The following is a 17,740-nucleotide window of genomic DNA, read 5'->3' as shown; positions in this document are numbered from 1 at the left end:
ATTTTTTTCTCAACTAGCATCTCAAAGACATATTTTTGGCAGACCTTTCTTTAAATATACAGACAAAGGCTTATTAATCAAAATGAGAAAGAAATAAAATATTTGTTATTTATAACATTTTTGAATTAAAGATTTGGTTTATTAGTATAATTTATTAATAAATTTATTAATATAATCAATTAATTATTAATAACCTTAAGTTATTATGATACCAAAATTAATTCAACAAAATATTTTTTCACATCTATTGATATTCTGGAAAATGTTCTTAATAGGTTTAACTTTTATGTCAATCTCATTATGCTGAATATAATGAATAAGTACGTATATAATATGAACTATTGCAAAAAAAAAATTACTTAGTATTCATTGGTTGGTAGAAATATCAGCACAGCAGAAGATATGAATGTGCATTTGAATTGTGGAAAAAAAACATTGCAATTTATCTCCTATAAAAGAATTATGGATTTACTCTGCATGGGACACAGCAAGAAGGAGAACTTTTCAGTGTGTTATATATGTTTTTGTTGCTTCCTTTTTCTGTGTTTTTGTTTATTTAAAATACTTCGCTATTTATTTAAATATACATGAGTTTTGTTTTTGCAGGTTTCTCTTATTCATAAATATTCCCGTATGCATATAACAATGATTAAATATACATCTATGTATATATATATAAATATATATTTTACTGTAGGTATGACTTCGTAGAAGTGGAAGACCCTAGCGATGGCGCCATCTTAGGACGGTGGTGTGGTTCTGCTACTGTTCCAGGCAAACAGATCTCTAAAGGAAACCAGATCAGGATAAGATTTGTTTCTGATGAGTATTTTCCTTCTGAACCTGGTTTCTGTATTCATTATAATCTTCTCACAACAGTAAGTACCTGATTCTCAAAGCATAAATGTTAAAGATTAAAGATTAATTAGTGGAATTATAGATTGGGAAAGTCTCTGATTCATTGCAGGAATCCAACTGAAGTATGCCTGACAAATGTCAATACAAGTAGTTGTCGTGTAGTGACTGACTCAGGAAACAACTATGTGCAGTTACAATAGTTTTTTAAAAAAGTTACTTTGTGACCAGTGCTTGCATTCATGACCTTTGCAGGTCTGTAAAGGAAAGTAAAAATAAAGGAATATCATAAGCAGGGTCATTTTGCTTAACGACTAAGTTGCCAGTCCCAATTGTGGTTGTTAAATGAGGACTTTGAAGTAATCCCTTAAATGAAAACTAAATAGGAGGTGTAATTTGATTGATGTAAAGGAGGCTCATTAGGTTTTTTTATTGCACTTCTACATGTACTACTAAAGTATAAATAAATGGATAGCATAATAGGCTACTTAAAACAAGAGCTGGAAAGTTATTAAGCATTTCTTCCATGTTTAGTTTTCTTTTATTCCTGATTGATTTATGTAAGATGGATTTTGCTATCTTAATTAACCTTTCTGTTCTGTTTCTTAATTAACTAGATATCTTTTTGGAAATTAAACATTTTGTTTTGTCAGAAGTTGGGATCCAAGTCATGAAAGTAGGAAAGTGTAATTCTAAAATTGATTCAAAGCTATACATTTTGGATTTGTTTGAAGTACAGGTAGTCCTCACTTAACAACCCTAATTAGGAATGCCTAGTCCGTTGCTAAGCAAAGCAGTCATTAACAGAAAAAAATCACATGATCACCTTGCTTAGTGATGGAGGTTCCAGCAGTGTCTGTTGCTGACATTAAATTATTTTTGCACACCTTTGGGCGGCTATACAAGTTGAATAAATAAACAAAATATGTTATTGAGAATCTATTCTCTTCGTTGATAGGTAGAACCATCTGGTCAAGTACTGTTCTGTGAATAGTATATATACTTTTCTATGACTATAATGTCAGAGAAGATAAACAGTTATTAAATTTTAGTTTGTTATGAACTCAAATGCTTAAATTTCACTGAATACAATGAAAGTTTCAAGTTTTGATTTCAATAAAAAAAATTAAAAATCACAGAGATAAAAGGTTTTTTTATAATAATCTTATCTGTACATTTTCATTAGTTAGTTTTAAACCATGAAAAATACCTCTATGCTATGAAAAATGCTATTTCAAGAAGAAGAAAATCTAGATGCATCAGCCGGACGGAAAGATGATAAACAGGAAATAAAACAGGGCAGGATTGTATTTATTATTAGCAGCCCCACACAGAAAAGAAGTCAGAAGTGATTTTGTTTTAATTCTGTAACATAGTTAATTGTTCTAAACAGTTTTATGTTTCATGTAGGAAAGATATTCCTAAGTCATGATATTTGCTTCAATAAAATAAATTACCAAAGCTTTGATTATTAAAAGAAATGTGTCCATTTGTAAAATTATATTTTTGTTTTTACCTATATGCAGGTACAATGCATACATGGTTATCTGTTTAACACCAAATTCAGAGGAGATTTGATACATCTGTATACAGTAATATTGTGAAAATGACAAATACCTTAAATCATATACAGATATCAGATATTATTGTATTTCTTCAGAAACATAGTCTTGGATCATTAGAATATATTATTATAAATTCTACAAATATTGTTGCCTGCTCAAGTGTTTTATCTTCAAAAAATGTATTTTAATGCTAAAATTCTTTGCAAAAAGGGAAGTACTGTAACTTGGCAAAAATCATGTTGAGAAAGTCTATCTCAAATCTATCTCAAATACTTATCAGGTTTACACAGCAACTATATATTATGTAAACAAACCTAATAAAACATTCCATTTTGAGTCTGGGTAATATTCGATCTAGTGACTTGTTTAGTTTAAATTATGTCATTTACAGCTTGGTATCCAACACTCAGGGTAGTAACAGCTATTGTTACTTGTGGGGGAGCTGGTGAATTGGATACTTGATGCCTTAGGTGCCATTAAGGAATGCATGACTGATTGCCAAAGGAGTTATTAATTATTCAGGGCACTGAGAACAAAGCTACTCCAGTTAAGGCTGAAGGAGGGGGTGACTATATTCCCTGCCTATCTTGGCACCTGGTAGTATGTTATTTGTCATTCAACAAGATTATGCCAAAACGTATTTACAGAAATTCTGCTTAGCCTTTTACATGGAAGCTGAGATGGAGTGTGGAAATCCAAGAAGCTTCCAAATGGCTACACTAATTTTAAATGTTTTTTGTCAGATCATTTTACCTTTCTGTATGTATTAGGTACTCATTCAGTGAGACAATAATTTTGTAGTGGGTAATTATTATTGGCTTAACACTTCTTAACTTCAGGCAATTGCATAAAATTAACCACTTACATTTATCACAACCAAGTAGTTGTAGAACATCAAAGTCAATTTCTCTTCTTTCAAAACTGTTTAAAATATTAGCATTATCATTCTAAGTAGGTCAGGGTAAGAATGTTGCTGGACACTTAATTAGGCTATAGAATGTCTAATGGATAAAAATGTTGGTATCTAATAAATTGTAGAATTATGCTGGGTTAGAGTTTTAGTTTTGGTAATTTATGGAGTTCTTTTTAGGGAGCATGGTCAATTTAGAGGAATTAGAATAGGTACTGAGTAAGTGTATTGGCAGGGACGTGGTGGCTCAGTGGGTTAGGACGCTGAGCTTGTCGATCAGAAGGTTGACAGTTTGGCGGGTCGAATCCCGAGTGCCGCGTAACAGAGTGAGCGCCTGTTACTCGTCCCAGCTTCTGCCAACCTAGCAGTTCGAAAGCACGTAAAAATGCAAGTAGAAAAATAGGGACCACTATGGTGGGAAGGTAACAGCATTCCGTGCGCCTTTGGCATCTAGTCATGCCGGCCACATGACCACGGAGACGTCCTCAGACAAGCGCTGGCTCTTCAGCTTTGAAACAGAGATGAGCACCGGCCCCTAGAGTCGGAAATGACTAGCACACATGTGTGGGGGAACCTTAAAAAATGAAAGCAATACAGCATACAACACAAACACAAATGCATTCATCCACACATATAAATACATTATGTTTATGTGAGTGTATGTACAGTATATGTATGTAGGTATGTCTGGTGTCACCATAAATAATGACTTATATCAAATGTTTGTGTCAGTATGTAAATCTTGGTGCACACTTATATCTGTTAGTTTTGATCTCAACCAGTATTTGAGCTTAATCAGATAAATTTCTTATATTGTAATATAGTTGTGGATTAATTAAAAATAACAAGTGTAAAATAAGAGTAGGGTGATACCATTTCACTTTCTTCTTGAGAACTATTTAATTATTTTGAATAGGAGTTGAAAACCATGGTTGACAATGCAGAGAAACTAGTTTTTCCTGAACTGATATCATCTTTTTGCATTAGGATTGTCTTAAATTTGGGGTTATGTTCCTTTCAGAGAAATACAATAGTTGATTTTAATTTTATTATAGTTAACATACAACATATTTCTCACAACACATTTTAAAGACTTATTTGTAATTGTTATATATGTACATTATGTTTAAAAGTTTGATACAGATAGTCTTCAAGTTATGATTGTAATGGAGCCTACCCATTACGGTCAAAATCAGGAGGATGTTAAATGAATTACATTAAGTGAACAAGCCCCCATCCCTGCTCTCTCCAGTGAATTTGTTAAAGGAATATGTAGGTCATTAGGTGGAATACGGAGTGCCTAAGGAGTGGGTTGCCAAGATATGCCATGTTCTGGTTCCCACCACTTGGGGTCTCAACAGCTGTTTGGGTCTCCTCCTTACCCATCTTCACCCCCAATTGCTCACTTATCTTTCCAAGATCTCCAGGGCTCAAGAGGAAGGAGGACAGGTCGCTGTATTGCTGGACCACAAAGCAGACGTCTTTCCCTGAGGTGCTAGCAAAATTCTTGGCTTTCCTTTCCTTAGTAGCCCTAGCCTTCCTTCCCAAGGCATTAGCATACACTGCTAATGCTAGAGCAGGGGTGTCAAACTACATTTCATTGCAGGCCGCATCAGCATTTGCACTTGATTACTGTGTCTTTAAGGGTACAGGGGAGGGATTGGGGGGTGGATTCTTACTACAGTGTGGAAGAGCTCAGAAGGGCCAACCAGATGGCTCAGGAATCTACAAACTTAGAAACTTTAAGACCTGTGGCCTTCAACTCCCAGAATTCCTCAACCAGCCATGAGGGCTGAGGAATTCTGGGAGTTGAAGTCCACAAGTCTTAAAAGTGCCAAGTTTGAAGATTCCTGAACTAGCTGGTAGTGGTGCATATTAATAAACATGGATAAATTCATCATACATTTGTCAGTGCAAAGGAAAAGTGATTCAGCAAACGAACAGCCACCAAAGAAATTAAAACTGGTACTTTTTTCCTTTTTTTCCTACAGTTTGTAATAGTTTATTAGATTATAGAATAAAATATAAAAATACAAAAGCAAATATTAGAACACAGTGGGGAGGAAAAGGGGGGGGGAAATGAGGGGGAGTAGGGAAAAAGAACACACTTCCTCTGTTGCAGTAGAAGGAAGCATTAGCATTGAACCTCAACTTTTTACTTTTCTATAATATTATAAACTAACCCATTTCTATAACAACAAATGAATCTAATCAGTAAAACCCAAAATCCCCCCCTCTTTTTTAGTCATCAAATTTTTGACACTTTGCTAAGCACTGGTGGTACTCAAATATTGTCATGTCCTAAAAGTGGTACAATCTGTGAAAAAACCAGATGGATTTGTAACTGGCCGACAAACCTTACTCAAAGAGAACTCCAAGGTCCCTTCCGGCTCCATTCTGATTGATATTCACCAATATTACATACGTTATTTTATTTACAAGTTTTTTCAAAAATAGTCATGGTAAGAGATACAACTGCAACACAATTGTAGCAAATCATTAGAACAGTACATTTCTAAAAAGGCATTTTGAATGCCTTTTACTTAGAAATTTAGAAATTTCAGTTTTTATTTCTCATCAAAATGTTGCTTCCTCCCCAATAGTAATGTTGCAAATAAAATAATCATGAATTATAACCTTATTGCTCAAGGTCCCTAAATCATTTTTTCTTCTCATGCATAGGAAAGCAATCACAGTGACATTCAAATTAATCTTTTAAGCAAAAGTACTTCATGTATTTCCTTTCAGCTTTATTAGCAGTTACCATATCCTTTTAAAACTTAACTGTTCTGTGGGTTTGAGAAATAGCTGAATAGTAGAAAAGTATAGGCCTTCGTTCCTCCCCCCTTTTTTTTCTTCTTTGCATCTTTTGATTTTGCATAATGAATGGCTGATTCTTCATATGCTTTCCTTGTATACCAGTTTCTGAATTCTAGTGTGCCTCCTGCAGCGGCTTGAGTGCCTTTCATTTTTTACTTAATCACATTTTTATTTAGACTTTCTCTCCCTCCCTCTTTCCCACCTCCTCCCCCATGTAAGACCTACCCAAACACCTCAAACAATTAGATCTGTCAAAATGTTCAAAGAATTCTCTCTCTGGTTCCAAGAAACAACAGCACCCACAACAAACATAATTGGCATATGTCAGTTCTGTGCAGAACAATCAAGACCAGAAGAAAAATCAGCCAACATTGAATGCACACTGCTGTCACTTTATTTAAAACAGAATCAGATTGCAAAGTTACTAGTGATAGAGAAATAATAAGCAAAATATTGGTTGCTTCTTGTTTTTCTGAATATAATCTGCATTTCATTCAGAAAGTTTTTCAAAATGCTATTTGTTATTACAGGTTGATAAATATATAAAATATGAATGGAAACAGCAATGTAATATTGAATGCCAGCTGTTACACTAATGCTTCAGCCTTGCAACCTTGGAACTTGGAAGCGGTACAATACCTGTTCTCTTAACCATAGCAATTGAGTATCACATTGGAAAATGTAATCCAAATATATTATGCTACCTATTGTAAAAAAACAAGGAAGCTAGCATACTGATACGTTTGATTTGTGTCCAGCCAGAAACTAAGCTAAGAAATAGTTTCAAGACAAAATGCAATTAATTATGCAATTCATTGCAAATAAATTTGGAATTTACTCTTTATATGCAAAGGAATGTTTTAAAATAGTATACTGTATTTTCCGGTGTATAAGACGACTGGGCGTATAAGACGACCCCCTACATTTCCTGTTAAATTATAGGGTTTGGGCTATACTCGCCGTATAAGACTACCCCTCTTCCAACGCACACCAAATAAAAATTAAAAAACATCAGATTTGATTTTAATATGGTAATTTTAATTCAAATGCTTATGACATGCAGGTGCTTAGTAGGAAAACTGTCACTTATAAACATAAGGCTGTTTGTCATCAAACATGTAAACATAAAACAGTGCAAGTGGATTAAACTATAATAATAACAATAATAACAATAACAAGAAGAAGAAGAAGAAGAAGAAGAAGAAGAAGAAGAAGAAGAAGAAGAAGAAGAAGAAGAAGAAGAAGAAGAAGAAGAAGAAGAAGAAGAAGAAGAAGAAGAAGTAGTAGTAGTTGGAGGGGACCTTGGAGGTCATCTAGTCCAACCCCCTGCTAAGGCAGGAAACCCTATACCATTTCAGACAAATGGCTGTCCAGTCTCTTCTTAAAAACTTCCAGTGTTGGAGCATTCACCACTTCTGGAGGCAGGTTGTTCCACTGGTTAATTGTTCTAACTGTCAGGAAGTTTCTCCTTAGTTCTAGGTTGCTTCTCTCCTTGACTAGTTTCCATCCATTGCTTCTTGTCCTGCTTTCAGGTGCTTTGGAGAATAGCTTGGCTCCCTCTTCTTTGTGGCAGCCCCTGAGATATTGGGTCACTGCTATCATGTCACCCTTCTCTTCTTTAAACTACACATACCCAATTCCAGCAATCGTTCCCTATTTTCCTAATTCACTTTTTCACTTTTCCTAATTCACTCTAAAGCTTTCCCTGCGCAGAGCCTTACGTAAAACCAGTTGCCTGCAATTAGTGCAGGTTCGCATCCCACCAGGGTCAAGGTTGACTCAGCTTTCCATCCTTCCAAGGTAGGTAAAATGAGGACCCAGATTGTTGGGGGCAATAAGCTGACTTTGTAATAATGCTGTTGGGGGGGGGGTGAAAGCCCTAATAAACAGGCATATACACAGAATGAAGGCTATTGCTAAGTACATTGATTTGTGCTTTAAATTGTAAGCCACCCTGAGTCTTCGGAGAAGGGCAGGATATAAATGGGATTTTTTTTAAAAAAAGACCAAATGGGAGATCCGCTCCAGGTTTTCCAGCCAGCCCGCCCAGTTCCTGAGTCAAATGTGTCCTTAGAGCTAAGCTGCTGCTCTGGCGGCTGCCTTCCCCACCTGCCTTTCAAGTTGGGATATACTACAGCTGCTCTTCAACTTTAGAAAGAAAGATGCCCAGACCCCAGCCTGTAAAAAATCACAGACTGCAGCTTCTTCTCCAATTGGTCCCGCTTTCCCTGCGCAGACTAAATGGGAGATCCGCTCCAGGTTTTCCAGCCAGCCCTGTCCCTAAATTTTCAGCACCCGGCGTATAAGACGACCCCTGACTTTTGAGAAGATTTTCATGGGTTAAAAAGTAGTCTTATACGCCGGAAACTACGGTAATTAGAATATGACAATGCAAAATATCATTTACTTTTATTTTCTTTTTGTTGTTTATTCTCTTGAATAGTTTCCTGCGCTTCAAAAATATTAGCTGTATCATAGACACAGTATCTTTTTTAGATTTATATATGTCAAATTAATCTTTTCTCATTTTATATTTCAATGCACATTTTTTTCAGGACCACTGCATCCTTCCTGTGATATGTGGTAACGCCATACTATCGTGGGAATGACCAAAATACACAGTTCACAAGTAGGCTGCTGTAAGAAATCTGAGAAAACAAACATGTTCTTAAACTCCAGCACATTGTGGTCAACCACTTAGTTTCATTTAATTTTGATAAGATTTCCCATATTTTGATTTATATGAATAACTGTCTATGGAGATTCTCACCCAGGTCATGGTTGTCCCAAAGGTGCTTTTTCAAGAGGCAACTGTTTTTTCTTTGAAGATGTTTTGCTTCTCATCCAAGAAGCTTATTCAGCTCTGATTGGATGGTGGGGAATGAAAGGATTTATATTCCTTGAAGACAGCTGGTCATTTATATTCTTTTAGAGAGTTGTTGAGGCCACTTGGAGGTTTATCTGTGTCGTCAGGGTCACCTGAGTAGTGCAAATGGGTGTGGAGCCTTCTTGGAACTGTGTTTTAGACTGGAGATAGATGATCCCTCCCTTTCTGTTAAAAGAGGGCCATTTAATTCTGACATAGATGTCCTCCTTGACCCCTCTTTCAAACCTGTGGTCCTCTCTGTCCAAAATATGGACTTTGCTGTATTCAAAAGAGTCACCTTTGTCTTGTCCTGCTGAATCTTGTCCTGCTGGGTTTGTTCTCCTATGTTGTGCCATGTGTTTATGAAGTAGTTGTTTTGTTTCCCCAGTGTACAGATCTGCACATGTCTCACTTCCATACCCCACTTCAGTCAGAGCTGAAGAATCTTCTTGGATGAGAAGCAATACATCTTCAAAGAAAAAAAACAAGGAAATCCCGTTGCTTCTTGAAAAAGCACCTTTAGAACATTTATATGAGTTATTTTAAAAGTGCCAACTAGGCATCCTTTAATTATGGTTGACCATTTCTTTCTTACTAGACTCACTCATGTGTAATCTATAAGAATAGGCATGTTGAAAAGTCTGTTCTTAAGTTTCAAATGTTCCGTGTCAAATCCTTGAAAAAGAATATGTTTCATGCATTTTTCTCTCTTTTTGATACTTTATTAAAGTTTATTATAAGATAAAATACAAATAAAAACAAAAATGGAAAAAGTTGAAATGCAGAAAAAAGGGAGTGGAGGGAGTGTGAAGACATAAAAAGTAAATTTGCATTGGCAGTTAAAAGTGCCAAGATTAGTGAAAAACCCATGAATGATATACTTTAAAAATCAAGAAAGGAACTAATGTGGCAAGAAAAGAACTAATGGCTACATACTTACTAGAAGTTAATATTGCAATTAGTAATATATCAAGTATTAACAGCAAGAAATTAAAAAACATGAGTTTTTTAATAAAGTACACAAAGTTGGCTGATTATAATTTACTATAATATTCAACTGGTTTAATACTACATGCATAGATCTTAACTATGTGTTTTGTTATATATATATCTCCATTTCAAAGCCGAAGAGCCAGCGCTTGTCCGAGGACGTCTCCGTGGTCATCTGGCCAGCATGACTAGACGCCAAAGGCGCACGGAACACTGTTACCTTCCCACCGTAGTGGTCCCTATTTTTCTACTTGCATTTTTACGTGCTTTCGAACTGCTAGGTTGGCAGAAGCTGGGACGAGTAACAGGTGCTCACTCTGTTACGCGGCACTCGGGATTCGACCCGCCAAACTGCCAACCTTCTGATCGACAAGCTCAGCGTCCTAACCCACTGAGCCACCGCGTGTTCTGTTCCAGCCTACTACCGGCCCTGCAGAAATGTCAGGGACAACCCCTTTTCAAAAGTCAATAGGCTGAAAGTAAGCCAACCAAATTTATTTACACAAATAAAACGAAACAGATCCAAAACAGAGCAAAACAAATACTAACCACGACTAAATCAGAAGCTGTTCAAACAGTTGCCTTCAGCAACCAGCACCTCCCACACATTCCCACACCAGTGTCGACTGGTGGCCCCCAGGGGGAGGGCGTTCTCTGTGGGCGCGCTGGATTTATGGAACCATCTTCCGGTTGAGGTCTGGATGGCGCCCGACCTTCGCTCCTTCCGGCGCGATGTAAAGACTTACCTGTTCGAACAAGCCGGCGTGGCCTGATGGGTGATGGGTTTGGGTTTTATTGTTTTTTATGTATTTTAACTTATTGTTATAGTTTTTGGGGCATCTTGTTTAATCTCTTTTAACTTTTGTATTCTTGTTTTTTAACATGTATTGCCCAGTTCACCGCTCTGAGTCCTTCGGGAGAAGGGCGGTATACAAATAAAATTATTAAATTAAATTAAATTAAATTAAACACAGTTTCAAGGCGTGGCTTCTCTTTGCCTCCTCCCGAGGTGCCTCATTGCCCTTCTTTGTTCACTCCTGCTTGTCTGCCTCCTGCTTCGAGCATCCTTGAACAAAGCCAGCTGTGAATCATCTTCATCCAAGCTTTCAGGCTCACACAGCTGAGTGCATTCTAAATACTTAACAAACATTTAACACTTATCTCCCTTGCTTCTCAGCTAACAAAGAGAGAGAGAGAGCCTGTGGCCTAGGGGTTAAAACAACTGCTTAAGACGGTCTCCCTTTATTCTTTGTTAGCAAGCCAAAAAAAAAATTTACACAAATATGAGCTGCCACTGCTGTGGCTACTGCCTGTAGATGGCCTTGGTTTAGGCTGAAACAGGAAATAAGATTTGTCCCATGTTTGGGACTTAAGCAAGTGCATTCTAAATACTTAACAAACATTTAACACACACACACACATACACACATACACACATATATATATATATATACTGTATATATATGTGTGTGTGTGTGTATATATATACAGTCATGGCCGAAATTGTTGGCACCCCAGAAATGTTTCCAGAAAATCAAGTATTTCTCACAGAAAAGTATTGCAGGAACACAGGTTTTGCTATACACAGGTTTATTCCCTTTGTGTGTATTGGAACACAACAAAAAAGGGAGGAAAAAAAGCAAATTGGACATAATGTCAAACAAAACTCCAAAAATGGGCCGGACAAAATTATTGGCACCCTTTCAAAATTGTGGGTAAACAAGATTGTTTCAAGCACGTGATGCTCCTTTAAACTCACCTGGGGCAAGTAAAAGGTGTGGGCAATATAAAAATCACACCTGAAAGCAGATAAAAAGGAGAGAAGTTCACTTAGTCTTTGCATTGTGTGTCTGTGTGTGCCACGCTAAGCATGGATAACAGAAAGAGGAGAAGAGAACTGTCTGAGGACTTGAGAACCAAAATTGTGGACAAATATCAACAATCTCAAGGTTACAAGTCCATCTCCAGAGATCTAGATTTGCCTTTGTCCACAGTGCGCAACATTATCAAGAAGTTTGCAACCCATGGCACTGTAGCGAATCTCCCTGGTCATGGACAGAAGAGAAAAATTGATGAAAGGTTGCAACGCAGGATAGTCCGGATGGTGGATAAGCAGCCCCAAACAAGTTCCAAAGGAATGCAAGCTGTCCTGCAGGCTCAGGGAGCATCAGTGTCAGCGCAAACTATCCGTCGACATTTAAATGAAATGAAACGCTATGGCAGGAGACCCAGGAGGACCCCACTGCTGACACAGAGACATAAAAAAGCAAGATTACAGTTTGCCAAAATGTACTTGAGTAAGCCAAAATCCTTCTGGGAAAACGTCTTGTGGACAGATGAGACCAAGCTAGAGCTTTTTGGTAAAGCACATCATTCTACTGTTTACCGAAAATGAAATGAGGCCTACAAAGAAAAGAACACAGTACCTACAGTGAAATGTGGTGGAGGTTCAATGATGTTTTGGGGTTGTTTTGCTGCCTCTGGCACTGGGTGCCTTGAATGTGTGCAAGGCATCATGAAATCTGAGGATTACCAAAGGATTTTGGGTCGCACTGTAGAGCCCAGTGTCAGAAAGCTGGGTTTGCATCTGAGATCTTGGGTCTTCCAGCAGGACAATGACCCCAAACATACATCAAAAAGCACCCAGAAATGGATGGCAAGAAAGTGCTGGAGAGTTCTGAAGTGGCCAGCAATGAGTCCAGATCTGAATCCCATTGAACACCTGTGGAGAGATCTTAAAATTGCTGTTGGGAAAAGGTGCCCTTCCAATAAGAAAGAGCTGGAGCAGTTTGCAAAGGAAGAGTGGTCCAAAATTCCGGGTGAGAGGTGTAAGAAGCTTATTGATGGTTATAGGAAGCGACTGATTTCAGTTATTTTTTCCAAAGGGTGTGCAACCAAATATTAAGTTAAGGGTGCCAATAATTTTGTCCGGCCCATTTTTGGAATTTTGTTTGACATTATGTCCAATTTGCTTTTTTTCCTCCCTTTTTTTGTTGTGTTCCAATACACACAAAGGGAATAAACCTGTGTATAGCAAAACATGTGTTCCTGCAATACTTTTCTGTGAGAAATACTTGATTTTCTTGAAAAATTTCTGGGGTGCCAACAATTTTGGCCATGACTGTATGTATGTATGTATGTATGTATGTATGTATGTATGTATATATATATATATATATATATATATATATATATATATATATATATATATATATATATATATATATATATATATATATATATATATATATATATATATATATATAGAGAGAGAGAGAGAGAGAGAGAGAGAGAGAGAGAGAGAGAGAGAGAGATATCTGAAGTATTTGTTTCTTATTCAGTTAATTGCAGCTTGGCATCAGGATCAAACAAACAATCTTAATTATGAGTTATTAAAACAGTCAATTTCATTTCCTACAGAATAATATTGGTTTCCTTAAAAAAGTAAAGTTCAGTCTAATTTTAGTTTCAAAGATTAAACAATACTGAATTGAAAATCAGACTGGAAATAAAAGCTTTAGACTTATTCGGAATCATCAATATAATCAATATTTAATTACAATACTTTACATACTTAATATTAGCCATTTCTATTGTTGAAATATATTTTGACCATAAAAGGCCTAAAAGCAAAATACCCTAGACATGTCTTTATGAATTCAGTCCTACAGTTCAATTGACTTTTGCTTACAATCAATATTTATTCCTTCACTGAAGCCCCTGCAATATGAATGTTTCTGAATTGTTTCTTTTATTTATTTATTAATTATTCTTGCATATATGCATGCATGCAATTTATCTACTACCTCAATCCTCATCCTTAGCAATTTAAAAATTTAGAATAGAATAGAATAGAATAGAATAGAATAGAATAGAATACGGGACGCGGTGGCTCAGTGGGTTAGGACGCTGAGCTTGTCGATCAGAAGGTCGGCAGTTTGGCGGGTCGAATCCCGAGTGCCCTGTAGCAGAGTGAGCGCCTGTTACTCGTCCCAGCTTCTGCCAACCTAGCAGTTCGAAAGCACGTAAAAATGCAAGTAGAAAAATAGGGACCACTGCGGTGGGAAGGTAACAGCGTACCGTGTGCCTTTGGCGTCTAGTCATGCCGGCCACATGACCACGGAGACGTCCTCGGACAAGCGCTGGCTCTTCGGCTTTGAAACAGAGATGAGCACCGGCCCCTAGAGTCGGAAACGACTAGCACACATGTGCGGGGGAACCTTTACCTTTACCTAGAATAGAATAGAATAGAATAGAATAGAATAGAATAGAATAGAATAGAATAGAATAGAATAGAATAGAATAGAATAGAATAGAATAGAATAGAATAGAGCTGGAAGGGACCTTGGAGGTCTTCTAGTCCAGCCCCCTGCTCAAGCAGGAGAACCTGTCCTGTACCATTTCAGACAAATTTGAAAATAGTAAGAATAATAATACATTTTAAAGTTGCAATAATGAAAATATAACAAGTGATATCCAATAATATATACATTGTATGTGTTTCATCATCAATTTTATTATTACAGCCAAAGGCCACACATAAATCAAACATCCAAATAAAAGAAAACTAAACAGAACCGTCACAAGAGGACTTAGCAGTACATCACAATCAATGATGTAATCAATGGGTGACCAAAGTTCTGCCTAGTTTTACAGGCAGTATACAGTATCAGAAACAAGCTATTTTCAAAAGACTGAATCATACTGACCTGACAATAAAAATACAATGAGTATAGTCTAAATGGATAAAACGTAAGAAAATCAATTATAAAAGATTATTAAAAAGATCTAAAATGATTATTTATGTTTCTGGCGAATCCCCAATGCTGCTGCACAGAATCTGGCCACCTGTGCCGTGATCTCTGCCTGCTCATCCTTAAGCAGCCATTGGAGATAAATACTTTCCGAACGACCAGGATAGCTATCAATTATGGGGAGGATATGGTTTTTCCGAATGGCTCGGTAGAAGAAACATTGAAGGAGTGTGTGTCCAATAGTCTCCACCTCTCCTAAGCCACAGGAACAGAGTCTTTCAGTCTTTTTGTACTTGCCGTACAGGACGGCCGATGGAAATGCGTGGCACCGTGCAAGCGAGAATGCTTTCCGGTGGTTTACTGACTCTAACTGACTAAGATACCTGGCAGGTGTAACCACGTATCTAATAGAGTCTGGAGCCAGAAACAGCGGAGCTATACCTAAGTCATTGTATTTGTTTGTGTAAGAATGTGTCTGTATTCACATACATACATTCACTCACACAGAAACACAAATACAAATAGGTGCCTTTGACTCTGGAGCAAGTCCCAAAGACTTCTGGAAAAACAAAACATTATAAAGTAAACACTAAGTTCCTTTAGAAATCAAAGATAGTTATTTGACAAGATTAAATGTCTTCACTTGAACTCAACTCTTGCTTGCATTTGGAAATGTTATAGCAGTTGTCTGCCATAGCCTTCTTCGGTGATGTTTCTGTGACTTTTTTCAGCCTAGCCCTGGAGATTCCAAGTAGCACACACGCACAGACACACTGGGAGATGGGCAATTCAAAAATTTCACAAAAATGTGAAAAACAAATACATGAATGAATGAATCCTAATTAAAGCTAACTTTGCTTAGCTTTCAAGATTGGACAAGTTCTTATTGAAATATAATATAAATAATAATGTATAGATTGGGAACCATGTATTCAGTGGTATTGATAAGATTATTGTAAAAAACTTTTTGTGAGGCGTGGGTATGGTTTGTTGTTGTTCTTGTTAGCTGCGAAGTCGTGTCTGACCCATCGCAACCCTATGGACAAAGTTCCTCCAGGCCTTCCTGTCCTCTACCATCTTCTGGAGTCCATTTAAGCTCACGCCTACTGCTTCAGTGACTCCATCCAGCCACCTCATTCTCTGTCGTCCCCTTCTTCTACTGCCCTCAATCTTTCCCAGCATTAGGCTCTTCTCCAGTGAGTCCTTCCTTCTCATTAGGTGGCCAAAGTATTTGAGTTTTAGCTTCAGGATCTGGCCTTCCAAAGAGCAGTCAGGGTTGATCTCCTCTAGGACCAACCGGTTTGATCACCTTTTAGTCCAAGGGACTTGCAGGAGTCTTCTCCAGCACCACAGTTCAAAGGCCTCAATTCTTTGGCGCTCAGCCTTTTTTATGGTCCAACTTTCACTGCCATACATTGCAACTGGGAAGACCATAGCCTTGACTATACGCACTTTTGTTGACAGGGTGATAGCTCTGCTTTTTAGTGTGCTGTCTAGATTTGCCATGGCTTTCCTTGCTCCCGAGGAGCAAGCGTCTTTTAATTTCTTGGCTACAGTCCCCATCTGCAGTGATCTTGGAGCCCAGGAAAATAAAATCTGTCACTACCTCCATTTCTTCCCCATCTATTTGCCAGGAATTGAGAGGGCCAGATGCCATGATCTTGGTTTTCTTAATGTTAAGTTTCAACCCAAGTTTTGCACTTTCCTTCTTCACCCGCAACAAGAGGCTCTTTAGTTCTTCTTCACTTTCTGCCATTAGAGTGGTATCATCTGCATATCTTAGGTTGTTGATATTTCTTCCGGCAATCTTAATTCCAACTTTTGATTCATCTAGCCCTGCTTTTGTCATGATGTGCTCTGCATATAGGTTAAATAGGCAGGGCGACAGTACACAGCCTTTCCGGACTCCTTTCCCAATTTTGAACCAATCAGTGGTTCCGTGTCCAGTTCTCACTGTTGCTTCTTGGCCCACATATAGGTTTCTCAAGAGACAAATAAGATGGTCTGGTACGCCCATCTCTTTAAGAACTTGCCACAGTTTGTTATGATCCACACAATCAAAGGTTTTAGCAAAGTCAATGAAGCAGAAGTAGATGTTTTTCTGGAACTCCCTAGCTTTCTCCATGATCCAACGTATGTTGGCAATTTGATCTCTAGTTCCTCTGCCTCTTCGAAATCCTTCCTGTACTTCTGGAAGTTCTCGATCTAGCTTGTAGGATTTTAAGCATAACTTTACTAGCATGAGAAATGAGTGCAATGGTGCGATAGTTTGAACATTCTTTGGCACTGCCTTTCTTTGGATTTGGAATGTAAACTGATCTTTTCCAATCCTGTGGCCACTGTTGAATTTTCCAAATTTGCTGGCAAATTGAGTGTAGCACTTTTACTGCATCATCTTTTAAGATTTTGAATAGCTCAGCTGGAATACTGTCACCTCCACTAGCTTTGTTGTTGCTCAGCTTTTCTAAGGCCCACTTCACTTCACATTCTAGGATGTGTGGCTCGAGGTCAGTGACCATCTCATTGTGATTATCAGGGATGTTAAGCTCATTCTTGTATAGTTCTTCTGTGTAATTTTGCCACCTCTTCTTAATCTCTTCTGCCTCTGTTATGTCCCTGCCATTTTGGTCCTTTATCATGCCCATTTTTGCATGAAACGTACCCTTCATCTCTCCAATTTTCTTGAAAAGATCTCTGGTCCTTCCTATTCTATTGTTTAATTCTATTTCTTTGCACTGTTCATTTAAGGAGGCATCCTTATGTCTTCTAGCTATTCTTTGGAATTCTGCATTCAATTGGGCGTATCTTTCTTTTTCTCCCTTGCCTTTTGCTTCCCTCCTTTCCTCAGCTATTTGTAAAGCTTCCTCAGACAGCCATTTTGCTTTCTTGCATTTCTTTTTCTTTGGGATGGTTTTGGTTGCTACCTGTTCTACAATGTTGCAAACCTCTGTCCATAGTTCTTCAGGCACTCTGTTTATCA

The 17,740-nt window shown here is 37.5% G+C and overlaps 1 protein-coding gene across 1 annotated transcript in view; it reads left to right on the top strand.

The window, feature by feature from the left end:
• The window catches only part of PDGFC (platelet derived growth factor C), a 138,306-nt gene that overhangs the window by 109,248 nt on the left and 11,318 nt on the right, over positions 1-17,740 (top strand). Inside the window, exon 3 of the mRNA XM_081332123.1 lies at positions 698-878. Coding sequence (XP_081188249.1) covers positions 698-878 — 181 coding nt within the window. The remainder of the gene's footprint in view (positions 1-697; positions 879-17,740) is intronic.

Source organism: Vipera berus (assembly GCF_964194415.1).
Source record: "Vipera berus genome assembly, chromosome: 7".
NCBI lineage: Eukaryota > Metazoa > Chordata > Lepidosauria > Squamata > Viperidae > Vipera > Vipera berus.
Note: the sequence above shows the minus strand (reverse complement) of the source record. Positions and strands in the feature narration are given on the sequence as shown.